The sequence below is a fragment of the Clarias gariepinus genome, chromosome 4 (genome assembly GCF_024256425.1).
Source record: "Clarias gariepinus isolate MV-2021 ecotype Netherlands chromosome 4, CGAR_prim_01v2, whole genome shotgun sequence".
Classification (NCBI taxonomy): domain Eukaryota; kingdom Metazoa; phylum Chordata; class Actinopteri; order Siluriformes; family Clariidae; genus Clarias; species Clarias gariepinus.
In genome coordinates, this window is record NC_071103.1 from 40258739 (window position 1) to 40275169 (window position 16431).

Consider the following 16431-nt stretch of genomic DNA (forward strand, 5'->3'; position numbering starts at 1 on the left):
GGTGCACTAACATTTGCCCATACATACGTGTATAGTGCGTGTATGGACATTTTGTCGTTGGGGGATGGTGCAGAAGAATGCAGGACTTCACTTAGGGTGGGTACAAGTTGTCTCTAACAACCCAAGCTTCAGCAATTCCCAAAGAAAAACCTGGAAAACCCAAAGATATCCTTCTACAGCTTGGCTTCCTTTATTTATTTTTTATTATGATGATAATTGGATGGACGAATGATCAAGAAAATCTTTCTGAAGTTCAATACCAACACCCAGAGCAGGCCTACATGTCAAATTAAGTCCAATTATACTTGACAGTCCAAACTATGTGGATCGCTATCATAAAAAAAACACATTAATTATAAATTCAGCAGATTCTGTAGTGGAGAAGGTTTGTGGTGAAATCTGCACATTCTTAAAAACCTCACCTGTTATTGTTGGCCTTTTTGAGAAAGTAAAATATGTTTCCCCTGTACATGTGTAGCTCCTGGATGCATTTACTGTAGGTTTTTCTTTTAAGCGAATCTAGAGTTCCTGCCAGTGGGACACTGAAAAAAGAAAGCAGCTTTTCAGGATGAGATGAGTATGAGAATATTACCCAAAAATAAGTGAATAAATACAATTTGCAGATTTGAAATTATGATTTCATTTATTAAGGGGAAAAAAGCTATTCAAGCCTGTCTGTTCCCATGTGAAGAAGTCATTGATAAATCATGAATGAACTGTGATTTTTGGAAAGCTGAGTTCCACTCGCCACACCCAGGCCCGAGTACTGCCAGATCTGTTGGCTCAAGTAATCGCTTAAGTAGAACCTGGCTGAAAAAGTGAAGCAGAATAAAAGATCTCAAAAAGCAACACGATCTAAAGCAGTTCAAAAACAGATAAGTAACAAAGTCATTGACATTAATCAGTCTGGAAAGTGTTACAAAGTCATTTATAGGGCAAATACTTTTCCACAGCAGTTCATGTACAATACTTACACAGAGATGTTAAAACAAACCATTCCTATTCATGTTGGACTTTATAATATTATAATAACTCGGCTCTGTGGCAGGACAGGGAGCTCCTCCTCTGACATCACTATTAATAGATCATTTACATAATTTTTTTTATTGCACTTAAATGATCGAATCTTTTCATTCTCTCGTTTATTAATATTTCAACTTGCTGGTGCACCTTATGTACAGTAACTTAAATTCACACCTTTTTATACCTTCATCATGTACATAGAAATAGTTTATTCTTATTATTCACACCATTTTTGTCCCATCAATGCACCTTAAATTGTAAACAGTGTATCTTAGTATTTATTCATTAACTTTACCCTAGTTTAATTTTCGTGATTTTTGCTTGTCGTTTACTTGTTGTATAATCTGTGACCTTTTTGCTGTTTTGATACAATTTCCCTTTGAGATTAATAAAGTACTCTCTCTATCTATCTATCTATCTATCTATCTATCTATCTATAAAAGCAGGTGCTAGTCATGAAGCCAGTTCAAAGCACTTTGTTTAGTCCATGTTGTATAGTGTAAACCTGCTTGATATGACACTTTCTTGGAAGGTTCATCAGTTTGTCTTGATGCACTAGGATGCATATAAAGAGGGTCCAATTGTTAAAAAAAGAAAAACAGAAATATTGTGTTATAAAATAAACACCAGCCAAACAACCCCACAATCATGGGGTAACACATCCCAAACCACTGTGCTGCTGCTCATATCTTACATGGCAAATTCCTAAATCATTATTATCTATCCAGGGGATTATCGAACAATGATTCCAACATGGCACAAACCTCAGCGACCTCATAAAACATGTTTTTTTGTTTGTTCTTCTGTGTGTTTGTGCTTCAGCGAGGCCGTGTGGGAGAACATGGCTCGGATGTGTGTGAAGACTCGGCGTCTGGATGTGGCGCGCGTGTGTCTGGGTAACATGGGGAACGCCCGAGCAGCTCGCGCACTCAGAGAGGCGGAGAAGGAGCCGGAGCTGGAGGCACGAGTCGCAATGCTGGCTACACAGCTCGGCATGCTGGTGAGACACACACACACACACACACACACACACACACACATGTGCACAGTGACTATTTATACACCCTGAATCATCACTTTATCAGCCGGGTTATCAGGTCCATCTGCTTTATACCAGATACTACACTTCCTATTATTCTGCTTTGTGTTTAATTAGAAAGTAATCATCTTGTTCCTCACACAGCGGTGTGTTATATTAAAGATCTAAGGATTAGTGCTTCTGTTCACTCTTTAATCTCACCAGGATCCTGCAGGTAAGTAGCTCTCATGTGAGAACTCTCATTCACAAAGGACGCCTTCAGTTCACTGGAGATCTGGATCTTCATCTGGACTTCTGTAAAGCTGCTTTCATTACCTTTTACATTTATTATTTAAATATATATTATATACAGTGGAACCTCAGTAATATAAATGCCCTCCCTTACTAATTGAAATGTTGCAACAATTTATTTAATTTTTTTTGCATCAGCATTCAAAGCATTTTCAGCAGACGAATAAACCAAACCAAATGCCGGCTACGTAAGTCGCGCGTACGTCCAGGAGCCGTTTAGAACTCGACTATTTCAATCAAAAGCCAAGCAACTTTTTTTCTGTCGGCAAAAACTGTTTCAAAAGAATCAGCTCACAATATCAATGTTTTCACACTTTTTCTGCATTTACATTATTTCTTATGGGAACATTTGTATAGCAATATAACTTTTTGCCTTAAGATTAATATCTACAGTACTTTTCATTACAATATCTGTGTTTAAAAATTATTCATAAATAAAACTAGTTTCCAATCCCGATTGTGAGACATGTGCATTAGGCATGCTTTGGCCATGGAAACATGTTTAAGGGACCTTTTTTATCATTTTATGAAGTTGCATCTTAACTGAATCTTTCCAAGAAATTATAATAATATTTATTTATTTATTTATTTATTTCAGTTTAAAGTTCAGGTCTGTAATAGGAATTTTTGCTCCTTTGACTGATGTACCTCTTCTGCACCACATAAGTCCTTTATTTGTCACATATACATTACTGCACGGTGAAATTCCTTATTCCTCTTATATCCCAGCTTTTTGTTAGTCACTTATTTTCGGGTCAGGTATTTCACGGTGCCCCTGGAGCAGACAGGGTTAAGGGCCCCTCCGCTGGCTTGTTGCTAAGTTCTGCTGCTCTGTTCTCAGCAGGAGCTCATCTACACTATGTCATGTGCAGGATAGAACTGACGACTGAGGTGAACCCAACAGCAGACGCAGGGGCAAAGAGAAATTTTGAGGATGTATTTTAACAGATTGAAGTTTGCAGGTTTAAGCACATTTGAACAATGAATGAGCAGTGTGTGTGTGTGTGTGTGTGTGTGTCTGTGTGTGTGTGGTGAGATTCCAAGTCCGTAAGTCAGGCGAGGTCATGCACAGAGATAGATCCAGAAACAGATGATATTTTAAGATGCAAAGGTGATGGATGAAATCCAAAAAAAAAAAAAAAAAAAAACAATCAAACAGCCAGCATCAAACACAGATAATAATCAATGGATAATTATGGATACATAATATGACTTGTATTTTAGATGGAATATTAACAGATAGACATGGACAACTCTAAGCCTTATGTGTCTCCACTTTCACTCCCCCTAGTAACCAGTGTTACTGCTGGAGAAAGAATAAAGCACTAACTAACTGACTATTATCTACACAGCTGTGTTCCCGTTCCACTGATTGATGGGGTAGGAGGGTGCAAATACTTTAGAGTTATAATGTGATTCCTTGTGTGTACTGTATATAGGATGAAGCCGAGGCTCTGTATCGTTCCTGTGGGAGGTTCGACCTGTTGAATAAGTTTTATCAGGCGCGTGGTGATTGGCAGAAAGCCATCGAAACGGCTGATGGTCACGACCGCATCCACCTGCGCAGCACCTACTACAGCTACGCACAACACCTGGAGAACACGGGGGACAAGACCCTGGCCCTTACCTAGTGAGCACACACACCATGTCTGTTCACTGAATCTGTGACTCTAACGTAGCTTTTATTACGTATTAATGATTCTGTCTTTCTCTCTTAGTTACGAGCGTTCTGATACACACCGGTTCGAGGTTCCCCGCATGCTGATGGAGGACAGTGTGTCTCTGGAGCTCTACATCAACAAGATGAAGGACAAGTGAGTGCTGAGCCCTGATTGGTTCTGAGCTTTATTACCAGACTGCATATGAACTAGCTGATCTCTCGTGTGATCTGTCTGACCTGGACAGGTGTCTGTATAAGTGGTGGGGTCATTATCTGGAGAGCCAATCAGAGATGGAGTCTGCGCTGCGTTACTATGACTACGCTCAGGATTACCTGTCTCAAGTGCGTGTGCACTGCTACCTGGGGAACATCCAGAAGGTATCACAGTGTGACTAAATCAAAAGAAAGGCTGGTGCTGATTCCACAATATCATGTTTAGAATAACTTGATGAAGTAATGTTTACTCGGCACTTTCAGGCGAGCGAGATTGCCAACGAGACGGGCAACCGAGCGGCGTCCTATCACGTGGCGCGGCAATACGAGAGTCAGGATCAGATCAGCCAGTCGGTTCACTTTTACACACGTGCTCAGGCGTACAACAACGCCATCCGACTGTGCAAGGAGAACCACATGGACGAGCAGCTGATGAACTTGGCACTGCTCAGCAACCCAGAGGACATGATGGACACGGCTGCCTACTACGAGGAGAGGGGCGAGCACATGGACCGAGCTGTCATGCTGTATCACAAGGTCCCGACACACACACACACACACAATTAGTGCCAGAGCACAATACACAAAATTACTGTGTGTGCAATTACTGATCTCCCCACTAGAGGTCACTACAGTAATTATAGTCTGTTTCTCCTGATCTTTTGCTTCATCTCTCTCCCTGTGTCTCTCTGTGTGTGTCTCTCTCTCTCTCTCTGTGTCTCTCTCTCTGTGTCTCTCTCCCTGTGTCTCTCTGTGTCTCTCTCTCTCTCTTTTTCTCTGTGTCTCTCTCTCTGTGTCTCTCTCTCTCTCTCTGTGTCTCTCTCTCTCTCTCTCTGTCTCTCTCTCTGTGTCTCTCTCTCTATGTCTCTCTCTCTGTCTCTCTCTCTGTGTCTCTCTCTCTATGTCTCTCTCTCTGTCTCTCTCTGTGTCTCTCTCTCTCTCTGTGTCTCTCTCTCTCTCTCTGTGTCTCTCTCTCTCTCTCTCTCTCTCTCTCTCTGTGTCTCTCTCCCTGTGTCTCTCTGTGTCTCTCTCTCTCTCTTTTTCTCTGTGTCTCTCTCTCTGTGTGTCTCTCTCTCTCTCTCTCTCTCTCTCTCTCTGTGTCTCTCTCTCTATGTCTCTCTCTCTGTCTCTCTCTCTGTGTCTCTCTCTCTATGTCTCTCTCTCTGTCTCTCTCTGTGTGTCTCTCTCTCTCTCTCTCTCTCTCTCTCTCTCTGTCTCTCTCTCTCTCTCTCTCTCTGTCTCTCTCTCTCTCTCTCTCTGTGTCTCTCTCTCTGTGTCTCTCTCCCTGTGTCTCTCTGTGTCTCTCTCTCTTTTTCTCTGTGTCTCTCTCTCTGTGTCTCTCTCTCTCTCTCTGTCTCTCTCTCTGTGTCTCTCTCTCTATGTCTCTCTCTCTGTCTCTCTCTCTGTCTCTCTCTCTCTCTCTCTCTCTCTCTCTCTGTCTCTCTCTCTGTCTCTCTCTCTCTCTCTCTCTGTGTGTCTCTCTCTCTGTCTCTCTCTGTGTCTCTCTCTCTGTGTCTCTCTCTCTCTCTCTTTTTCTGTCTCTCTCTGTGTCTCTCTCTGCCTCTCTCTGTGTCTCTCTCCCTGTGTCTCTCTCTCTGTGTCTGTCGCTATGTGTCTCTCTCTGTGTCTCTCTCTCTCTCTCTCTCTCTGTAGGCGGGTCGTGTGTCTAAAGCTCTGGAGCTGGCCTTCAGCACGGAGCAGTTTGGAGCACTGCAGCTGATTGCAGAGGAACTGAACGAGAACAGCGACCCAGCCGTGCTCACACGCTGTTCTGACTTCTTCATCAAACACTCACACTACCACAAAGCAGTGCAGCTGCTGGTGGCTGCCAAGAAGGTCTACATACAACACACACACACACACACACACACACACACACACATAAACTAAATATACATTCATAAAATAAATTTACTATTGTGTAATAATGTGTGTGTGTGTGTGTGTGTGCAGTATCATGAGGCGCTGCAGTTGTGTTTGGACCAGAACCTGACCATCACAGAGGATCTGGCCGAGAGCATGACGGTGCCCCAAAGCTCCGCCCACCTGTCAGAGGAGGAGCGTAAGGAGCTGCTGGAGCGAATCGCAGACTGCTGCATGCGCCAGGGCAACTATCACCTAGCAACCAAGAAATACACACAAGCTGGGAAAAAGATCAAGGTTTGCGACACACAGCCTTGTTAGAATAATTACATTTTACATTTATATTTACTGCCTTTACCAGACATGCTTATTCAGAGCAACTTACAGAAGTGCCTTGTTACTATCAAACACACACATACAGTGCATCCGGAAAGTTTTTTGTTATTTTGTTATGTCACAGCTTATTCTAAAATGGATTAAATTCTTTTTTTTTCTTCATTCATGATGAAAAAAAGTTTACTTGAGATTTTTTTTTAATTAAAAATAAAAAAAGAGAAAGCACATGGTCATAAGTATTCACACCCTTTGCCATGAAGCTCAAAATTAAGCTCAGACGTATCCTTTTTCCCCTGATCATCCTTGAGATGTTTCTGCAGCTTCATTGGAGTCCACCTGTGGTCAATTCAGTTGATTGGACATGATTTGGAAAGACACACACCTGTCTATATAAGGTCCCACAGTTGACAGTTCATGTCAGAGCACAAACCCAGCATGAAGTCAAAGGAATTGTCTGTAGACCTCCGAGACAGGATTGTCTCCAGGCACAAATCTGGGGAAGGTTACAGAAAAAATTCTGCTGCTTTGAAGGTCCCAATAAGAAGAAGAAGCTCCAGAGGTCCTCTGTGGAGAGAGGAGAACTTTCCAGAAGGACAACCATCTCAAGGGTTATAGACATTAATCCACTGTATCCACCAAGAACTGCTGTGTGACCGAAGCTAAGTGCTGCCACTTTAAGCAACGCTTACACACCAGGGGTCCGTTCTTCGTACGTCGCTTGACACATCCGAGATGAACTGACACATCTAAGATGAGATCATCGTGCTAATTACGATCCGGCTAATTCGGTTCTTCGAGCTCACCTGTTGTTGATGATTAGTATGGCTGGATTGAGTTGTCTAGGATTATTGCGCGCTCGTGCGTTGGTTTAAAAGGCGATATGCATCGACAGTAGAAACACTGATCACAAGCCCTCTGATTGGCTGAGAAATGGAAAAAGAGCGGCTCAACTTTTTTTATAACACGTGTTATGCGCTGAAATGCCCCCCTGCCATGGATTGCCCCCCCTACATAATCGCTATCAAATATTATATTAGAACATAAATTCATAGGTTAATGCTTTACAAATTACAAATTACATGAGACAATAAAATAAAATAAGCAGTATGAAAATAAATATGTTGTATATGAAAAAATAGAATTATTATGTATACTTTTATATTGTTTATTTTATAATAAAATTAGTTTCGTCCAATTTATCATTATAAAATATTTATTTTTGATATATATAAATATTTATTCGCATATTTTTATGACAAGCCCCTGAAAAATAAATGTTACAAAATAAACATTATACAAGAATTTGTATTAATAGTCTTGACATCTGTCTCGTGCCTAGGGTTTATTATAATAGTAATATCATATTTGATAACAATAAACCTATGAATTCATGTTCATATATAATATTTGATAGCGATTATGTGTGTGTGTGTGATTGAGAGTCCATGGCAGGGGGCATATACTTTTCTTTTTCCACGTGAGTCAGTCGTGCTCTTTAACCAATCAGATGTGACCTCGCCATTTCAACCAATCATACCCCACCAGGAGCGCAGGCTAAATCCTGTTTACATGAAATAAACCTGCTCCCGAGCAGGTTCAAGCTTACGGATATGTTGCTATGACAACAAATGCGAGAAGCGCATCGAAGAACGAAACAATCCAAGATCAGGACAAATCCACAACAATCAAATCCAGCTAACTGAGTTAGCGACGTACGAAGAACGGACCCCATGTGTGCCGCAGCAGAGGATAAAACAACAACAACAACAACAAAAAAAAACTGAGTAAGAGTTTGTTTGTTTAGTCATTAACAAGGCCAGGCCTTTCTAGATGCATGGGGTCCATGGGGTTTCCTTGGCAAGGATACTGCGTTGTTTGCCATTTTCTTCTCCAGATGAACATCTGCAGGCAATTTGGAAACGTCAGTTAGTCTAATCTGCATGTCTTTGGACAGTTGGAGAAAACTGGAGAACCCTGTGGAAACCCACCAGGCACAGAGAAGATGCAAACTCCACGCACACAGTCCTGACATGGGAATCGAACCCAGGACCTGGAGGTGCAAGGCGACAGGGCTAACCACTAAGTCAACATGAAAACTATTTCTCTAAAAACCCTATTTGGAGGTGAGGGGAAGTTTAATCACCACCTGGGTCCAGGACAGAGAAAAACCTTGACATGTATCTTTCTTGTACCCCGAGAGATGGTGGGTTGAATAGAGAACATGGCGAAGTTGGAACCAAATCATGCAGTTGCATTCTGGATCAGTTGCAGGGTCTGAGGTCTGCACAGGATGATCTGCCAGAAGACAAAAAGGAAAGGGACAGAACAAGAATAGTAGTTGCCCGATAAATCAGCACTGGAATTTCCTACAAGTCTACCTGAGCCTCCAATAACTACCTGGACTCCATATTAACATCAATTAACATCAACTGTTATAACTGAACTGCCTGTCACCTAACACACAGTATGAGTGCAGATCAATTCCGGCTCTCTGTTTCACCCAGATGAATTGAATTGAATACAAGAGACCTCTGTGAATAGAAATGGACCGGTTATATTAATGAAACCTGCATAACTGAGTCACTTTAGCATCATGAGGCAAGAAGGGTTATTTTAGGCTCAGGACTACCCCAAGATTAGGTGCAGTAATAGATGGTCTGATGTGGAGATCTGTGAGATGATATTTTGTGTATTGATGTATATTTTGTGTTATGATGTTTCTTTTAATCCCACTTATATATATTTTTTGTGCATGTGTGTGTATTCTCTATAGGCGATGCGAGCGCTGTTGAAGTCGGGTGACACGGAGAAGATTGTGTTCTTTGCTGGCGTGTCTCGGCAGAAGGAGATCTACGTGATGGCGGGGAATTACCTGCAGTCTCTGGACTGGAGGAAAGACCCGGAAATCATGAAGAACATCATCAGCTTCTACACCAAAGGACGTGCGCTGGAGCTGCTCGCTGGCTTCTACCAGGCCTGTGCACAGGTACAGTGTGTGAAAGTGTCCCACACACCACACCCTATTTACTGTTTACACTCTCTAATATGGACAGGGTCCAAACTGCACACCAGGCCTAGTCCAGGCATGTTTACTGAGAGCTGCAGTCCATTATGCATATTGTGTGTGTGTGTGTGTGTGTGTGTGTGTGTGTGTGTGTGTGTGCAGGTGGAGATTGATGACTATCAGGACTATGAGAAGGCGTATGGAGCTCTCACTGAAGCCTATAAGTGTCTGTCAAAAGCCAAAAGTCGCCATGGAGACGAGACAGATGAGCGAGTCTCACAACTTACACACCATCTCACGCTCATCAAGAGATTCATACAGGCACGCAGGTAACACACACACACACACACACACACACACACACACACACACACACATAGTTAATCCCATACAGATTTGTATGATACACACAAAGTGTGTGTGTGTGTGTGTGTACAGGCTGTATGAGCAGGACCCTGCAGCAGCCCTATCAGAGTGTAAGTGTTTGTTAGAGGAGAGCGACCTAGACCCTGCAGTGAGAGTAGGAGACGTCTTCGGCTTCATTATCGAGCATCACTGTCAACACGCCAGCTATCAGAAGGTCAGACATCACCACCACTGTGCTGTTTACACAAACAAACCACATACTCATTACTGTCTCTAATAAATACTTATTCAATTTAGTATTTAATAAAAAAATATATATATATTAGGTTCATTTGACAAATATTTTATTTACATATGACTGAGCTTTGAAAGCAATTTTACTTTAAACTATTGTTTATAATAAATAAATACCAAGTAAAATATATCTGCACCTTACTAAGGTGAAATTTTATGGCTTAATATTTTAAAAATTCCTACAATCAGACTGAATTAGGCTAATTAGCCATATTCTTCTGTCCATTGCCACTTACTTTACTCCCTTCATAGAGAGGGGTTTACCACGTCCCCACAAAGTCTTTTACTCGTTTATTTTTTCCTGATGCTAACGGCTGAGTTATGAGGGTTTCGGTCATGAAGGTTTTGCCATTGCTCTATTGGTCAGTCCAGAGTGCAAAAAAACATGATGACATCACAAATTAATAAAAATTGTTAGCAACTAATTCATTTATCGATTTTAGTTATACAGAGAGACCAGAGACTGGTGCAGAGACAACACCCTGTCTCTGACTATGGACAAAAATTAGGAGATGGTTATTAAGTTCAGGAGAGCACAGAACAACTATTCTCTACTTAGGATTTCCTCCTAACATCCTCAACACATTTTTCAGAGAGACCATCAGGGATGTTTAATGTGCTAACAGAGGGCTTTTTACATTTTTTTGTAAACAATAATCTTGAACATGGACTGATGTTGCTGGGATTGCCACTCCCGAGAAAATCTGGCAGCTGTTAAAGAGGCTGGATAGTAAATCCCTTCTATAAATGTGTGCTCTTAGACTGAATGTGCAGCCGTATAAATGAAATGTGTTTAGTTGATATAAAGTCCACTTTGTTGAGGTTACTAACTGTTTACTGACTTGGATTCAAAACTATTCATTGCAGTTTCAGTTCTTAAACTAGCTGAGCGTTCGCAGTCATAAGCAATCAGGGTTTAACTGTTCATATCAATGGAATCCAAGCCATCTTCACGGTTATTAAGTTAACACTTAAATCGATAAGCACACCGTACTGTATGGCACCATCCTCAGTAGCAGCTGATACTCTCTATATGATGAGTAACATAACTTCTGGATAGTATAAAATTAAGGAGGGTGTACTTATTTTTTGCCAACTTATTACACTTTTTTTAAAGAAACAAATAACTACATATTTTGAGAGAATTTGATGAGAGATTATTTGCTTGTTTATAGAAGGTGGTATTGACCACACCGTTGTTGTTTAGGCGTTGGTAATAAAAACCTAGAATTAAATAAGGGTGTTATTTTTTTTTTTTTGTGACTGCAAGACAATATATTACTTTTAAATCATGCAGTATTGGCAAAGTTCTTTGTTAGGGATGAAGGTTAAAATGTGCCATGCGGTCAAAGGTAACGTGTGTTGTATTGTGGTTACAGGCATGGACAAAGCTGGAGGAGCTGAGACGTTTACATCCCTCGGTAAACGTGAGCATGTACGTCAGTGCTCGTAGTCTGGACACTCTGCAGAACGCCATCGGAGTGAGACTCAACCATGGAGACACCAAACACACCAACACACACCAAGAGGCAGAAAACACACACACACAGAGTGATGGAGAGGATGAGGATGAAGTAGAGGAGGACGAGAACCTCAATTACTAAGAACTTCATCAAAGAATGAAGAATCCTCAGCCTTAAACACAATGGCTTATGTTTGTCAGTTATTTTACTTTCTTATGTCTATTTTATATATTTTACAGACTATTTATACGACACACTCTCTGTAATGTTTTGTATTATTCCCTGTATAGAATGTTTCTCTATTTTAATAAAAGTTTTTCAGCTTCTGATCTAAATGTATTCCTATTAACGTTTTACCCAATTTCAGTTTAGCACTTTAAGAGAGAAAACTTTTCAGGATAAAGTTCCTAAGCCAGGAAGGCAGCTTGTCCTACTGCTGCGTACAAGGGTTTGTTGTTTAGTCACAAATGTCCAGTCGGTACAACCTCATAATCACCTGGAATATATTTGCACCCAACATAGATTCCACAGCAAACACCTAGCTCCATTATAACAACCCCCTATAAACACCCTTATAACCACTTGTGATACAAAACAAACACTGAACATACCAAAACAGCTGTGATTTTATAGAAACTCCCCTACTACATTCTAGCAACCAACTGGTATAACTTAGTGAACCACCTACAGTAGCAGTTCCCCAAACACCCTAACCAACACCTAAATCACGCTAGTCTATCAACATACTAGCAACTATTATTTATTATTAAATTATTATTATTATTTATTTATTATATAAAAACAACCCAGATGCACTATGGCAATAACCTGGAACACCACTAAAAGTGCCTAGCGACTCCACACCAAGCATGTGAGATAATATGAGAACCACTTAGTAAATCTGAAACAGCCATCTGGAATTCCACAGTAACTGCCTATATGGTATGTAATATGGAAATGTCTTAACACTTTACCTAAAACCCCATAGCATCTTTGTAACAACATTCTAGAATTAACCTAGGTTACTGTCGCTATGACACATTGGTGTAGTTGTTAGCACTGTTGGCTTGCACCTTCAGGGTCCAAGTTTGATTCCCGCCTCTGTTTGCATGAAGTTTGCATCTTCACCTTATGCTTGGTGGGTTTCCCCCAGGTTTGTGTTTTCAAATTGCCCATAGTGTATGAGTAAGCATGTGAGTGTGTGTATGTGTGTGTGCCCTGCGATGGATTGGCACCCCGTCCAGGGTGTACCCCGCCTCGTGCCCTAAGTCTCCTGGGATAGGCTCCAGGCCCCCCGCGACCGTGAATACAGAATAAAAGCGGTATAGATGGTGTGTGTGTGTGTGTGTGTATGTGTGAGAGTGAGTACTGTCGCCACCACTATAGCGACCCTGTAACACCCAACCACATAGCAACACCACAGCAATCACCTTGAGCACCAATACAACTACATAGCAACACTCTAGCACAGGGGTCGACAAGCTTTGTAACATGAAGTGTCAGTTTGAAATGTTCTTGTTAATTAGCCAATATTACATTTCCATTTAAGTATAACACTATAATTTCTGTCAAAAAGTAACTCATTCACATGTATTGCATTCAGAGTAAAAGTCAAAAAGTATCAAACGGTACTATATAAGAATGCTGCAATTTACTTTTCATCCTCAAGTTCTGGGTAGTCTTGGCCTTTTTCAGCCATGAAGGCCTTGATGGCATCAAAACCACCGACAAACTGGTTAAAAACTTTTCCACAGCTGAGCTGTTTAACCTCTTTAGACCTGAATGTTCTCATATAATTAACTATACTGTCTATGTACTGTATCCTTGTACGATACTCTTTTAAAGACCATTATATATAATTCTTTTGACAAATATCTTTCTCTTTGAAGACATAGAATATGTTCGTAGTTATTGGATGCTAGTAAAAAAAAAAACGAGGATAAATCACAATGCACACCACAGTACTGTAGATTCCAGGTCTTAGCTAGCATATGATGGATTCTGGTCCAATGGTCCAACAGCACATAAAGTCTTGAAACATTTTTTTTTAAAGTCCTCTGATGCATGTTTATCGCCAGTGTGCCAGTTCCTAGACCTGAGAAACCTGAAGTTTTTTTTTCTGATGAGCCTTTTTAATGAGACATAGTCTTATTGCCACACAGCTGTTTAGTCCCAATCCTATCAGTTTCCTGTCAATCACATTGTGTGTGTGTGTGTGTCTGTGTGGAAATGCTCTCAGTTTCACTATTAACTTCTCCAAGCATTTAAATGTTCTCTGGTGATGATATTTTTTATGACCTCATTTCTTCTACAAATTTGCTTTTAGGTATTGATACAGCTCTTATCCCAAGTTCAGTCATTTTTGCACTCTCCTTAGTAGTTTTGCTTGATGCAGGCCAGTAACTTGACTCTTCTGAAACACAGTTACATCTTTTCCATGACCATAGGATATGTGTTCCCTGATGGTTGTTTAAGAAATGAGAAGCTCCTCACTGAATCAGTTAGGGTTAAAATAATTGTTGCAGCTAAAACATATTCATCACTGCAGTAATTATCCTATTAAAAGCTCATAAGAATTTCTTAATTGAAATATAAATGCCATGTTTTTTGCCGAGCAGCGTATGGACATTCACAGAATATGTAGACACATACACTCACCTAAAGGATTATTAGGAACACCACACTAATAGGGTGTTTGACCCCCTTTCGCCTTCAGAACTGCCTTAATTCTACGTGGCATTGATTGAACAAGGTGCTGAAAGCATTCTTTAAAAATGTTGGCCCATATTGATAGGAGAGCATTTTGCAGTTGATGGAGATTTGTGGGATGCACATCCAGGGCACAAAGCTCCCGTTCCTCCACATCCCAAAGATGCTCTATTGGGTTGAGATCTGGTGACTGTGGGGGCCATTTTAGTACAGTGAACTCATTGTCATGTTCAAGAAACCAATTTGAAATGATTCGAGCTTTGTGACATGGTGCATTATCCTGCTGGAAGTAGCCATCAGAGGATGGGTACATGGTGGTCATAAAGGGACAGACATGGTCAGAAACAATGCTCAGGTAGCCCGTGGCATTTAAACAATGCCCAATTGGCACTAAGGGGACTAAAGTGTGCCAAGAAAACATCCCCCACACCATTACACCACCACCACCAGCCTGCACAGTGGTAACGAGGCATGATGGATCCATGTTCTCATTCTGTTTACGCCAAATTCTGACTCTACCATTTGAATGTCTCAACAGAAATCGAGACTCATCAGACCAGGCAACATTTTTCCAGTCTTCAACTGTCCAATTTTGGTGAGATCCTGCAAATTGTAGCCTCTTTTTCCTTTTTATAGTGGAGATGAGAGGTACCCGGTGGGGTCTTCTGCTGTTGTAGCCCATCCGCCTCAAGGTTGTGCGTGTTGTGGCTTCACAAATGCTTTGCTGCATACCTCGGTTGTAACAAGTGGTTATTTCAGTCAAAGTTGCTCTTCTATCAGCTTGAATCAGTCGGCCCATTCTCCTCTGACCTCTAGCATCAACAAGGCATTTTCACCCACAGGACTGCCGCATACTGGATGTTTTTCCCTTTTCACACCATTCTTTGTAAACCCTAGAGATGGTTGTGCGTGAAAATCCCAGTAACTGAGCAGATTGTGAAATACTCAGACCGGCCCGTCTGGCACCAACAACCATGCCACGCTCAAAATTGCTTAAATTACCTTTCTTATTCATTCTGACATTCAGTTTGGAGTTCAGGAGATTGTCTTGACCAGGACCACACCCCTAAATGCATTGAAGCAACTGCCATGTGATTGGTTGATTAGATAATTGCATTAATGAGAAATTGAATAGGTGTTCCTAATAATCCTTTAGGTGAGTGTATAGTAACACCACAAATTGTAGATATAAACTGAACTTAGATGGTACCATGGCTTATGCAGCGACCAGGAGCAGATTGTTTGCATATGTCTGTGTCCTGTGTCTATTGTTTGAGGTTTCTTAAATTTGGAGATATTGAACTGAAAATAGTGGATAATGTTGGAACCACTCTTGAACCTGAGCAGTTCTGAGGAAAGATACTGTACATTGACCCAGCTGATGTGTTCTGTGCTGATCTGTGTGCTGGACGGTCAACCCAGGGTCTCTCTCTCTCTCTCTCTCTCTGTCTCTCTTTCACCTGGTCAACTGCAGTTGCTGCAGTCTTATTCATTTGTGGAGACACCTACTAGTGTCCCAAGTGAAAACCCAGATACCATAGTACCATGCACACAATTGCAAACTTCTTTGGGTTTACCATGAGCCCTGTATACCTCAGTGATCTCAGAACAGCCCTGAGCTATTGGCTGTGCAGCTGCTATCATTACTATACTACTTACTTATTATGTTGTGTAAACACAGATGTAACGATTTTAAATGGGCAGCTGGTCCATGAGAGGACCCAGGCAGATCCATGATCAGTCCCTGTCTGCACAAATTAAAATCACTTTTCCTCATTTTATCATCAATATCAGCTAAAAATATACACTGGGTTGTTGTAGTTGATAATGGTGTGTCTGACATGTTATATAAATTGTAATAAACAACTCAATCGCATGTAATGTTTTGTCTTTTGTAACAGATAAATTACACACTGGACAAACTAGGTACTGCTTTTTTCTTTTATTCACTTCCAGCTTTTTACCTTAAAAATCTATTCTACATCATGAACCAGACCATCACTGGATATTACTGTACTCTGTACTGTATCTCCTTTATTTAAAACTACAGGGACATATTGTATACTACACATTTAAGATTATCTTTTCTAATTTTAAAGAAATAAACACACAAAAATGACAAAACACATATCCTCTTACTCTGGAAGGACAGAGAACAAATACAATTGAA

At 40.9% G+C, this 16431-nt stretch overlaps 1 protein-coding gene across 4 annotated transcripts in view; it reads left to right on the forward strand.

Annotated features, from left to right (window-relative positions):
• The window catches only part of ift140 (intraflagellar transport 140 homolog (Chlamydomonas)), a 133529-nt gene extending 121662 nt beyond the window's left edge, over positions 1 to 11867 (forward strand). For all 4 annotated transcript variants that reach the window (XM_053495082.1, XM_053495080.1, XM_053495079.1 and 1 more), the window contains 11 exons: positions 1846 to 2023; positions 3793 to 3983; positions 4072 to 4167; positions 4259 to 4391; positions 4491 to 4763; positions 5880 to 6062; positions 6180 to 6386; positions 9199 to 9411; positions 9592 to 9758; positions 9868 to 10009; positions 11469 to 11867. In XM_053495082.1, coding sequence (XP_053351057.1) covers positions 1846 to 2023; positions 3793 to 3983; positions 4072 to 4167; positions 4259 to 4391; positions 4491 to 4763; positions 5880 to 6062; positions 6180 to 6386; positions 9199 to 9411; positions 9592 to 9758; positions 9868 to 10009; positions 11469 to 11693 — 2008 coding nt within the window. In that variant the 3' untranslated portion in view covers positions 11694 to 11867. The remainder of the gene's footprint in view (positions 1 to 1845; positions 2024 to 3792; positions 3984 to 4071; positions 4168 to 4258; positions 4392 to 4490; positions 4764 to 5879; positions 6063 to 6179; positions 6387 to 9198; positions 9412 to 9591; positions 9759 to 9867; positions 10010 to 11468) is intronic.
• Positions 11868 to 16431: the final 4564 nt, after the last annotated feature.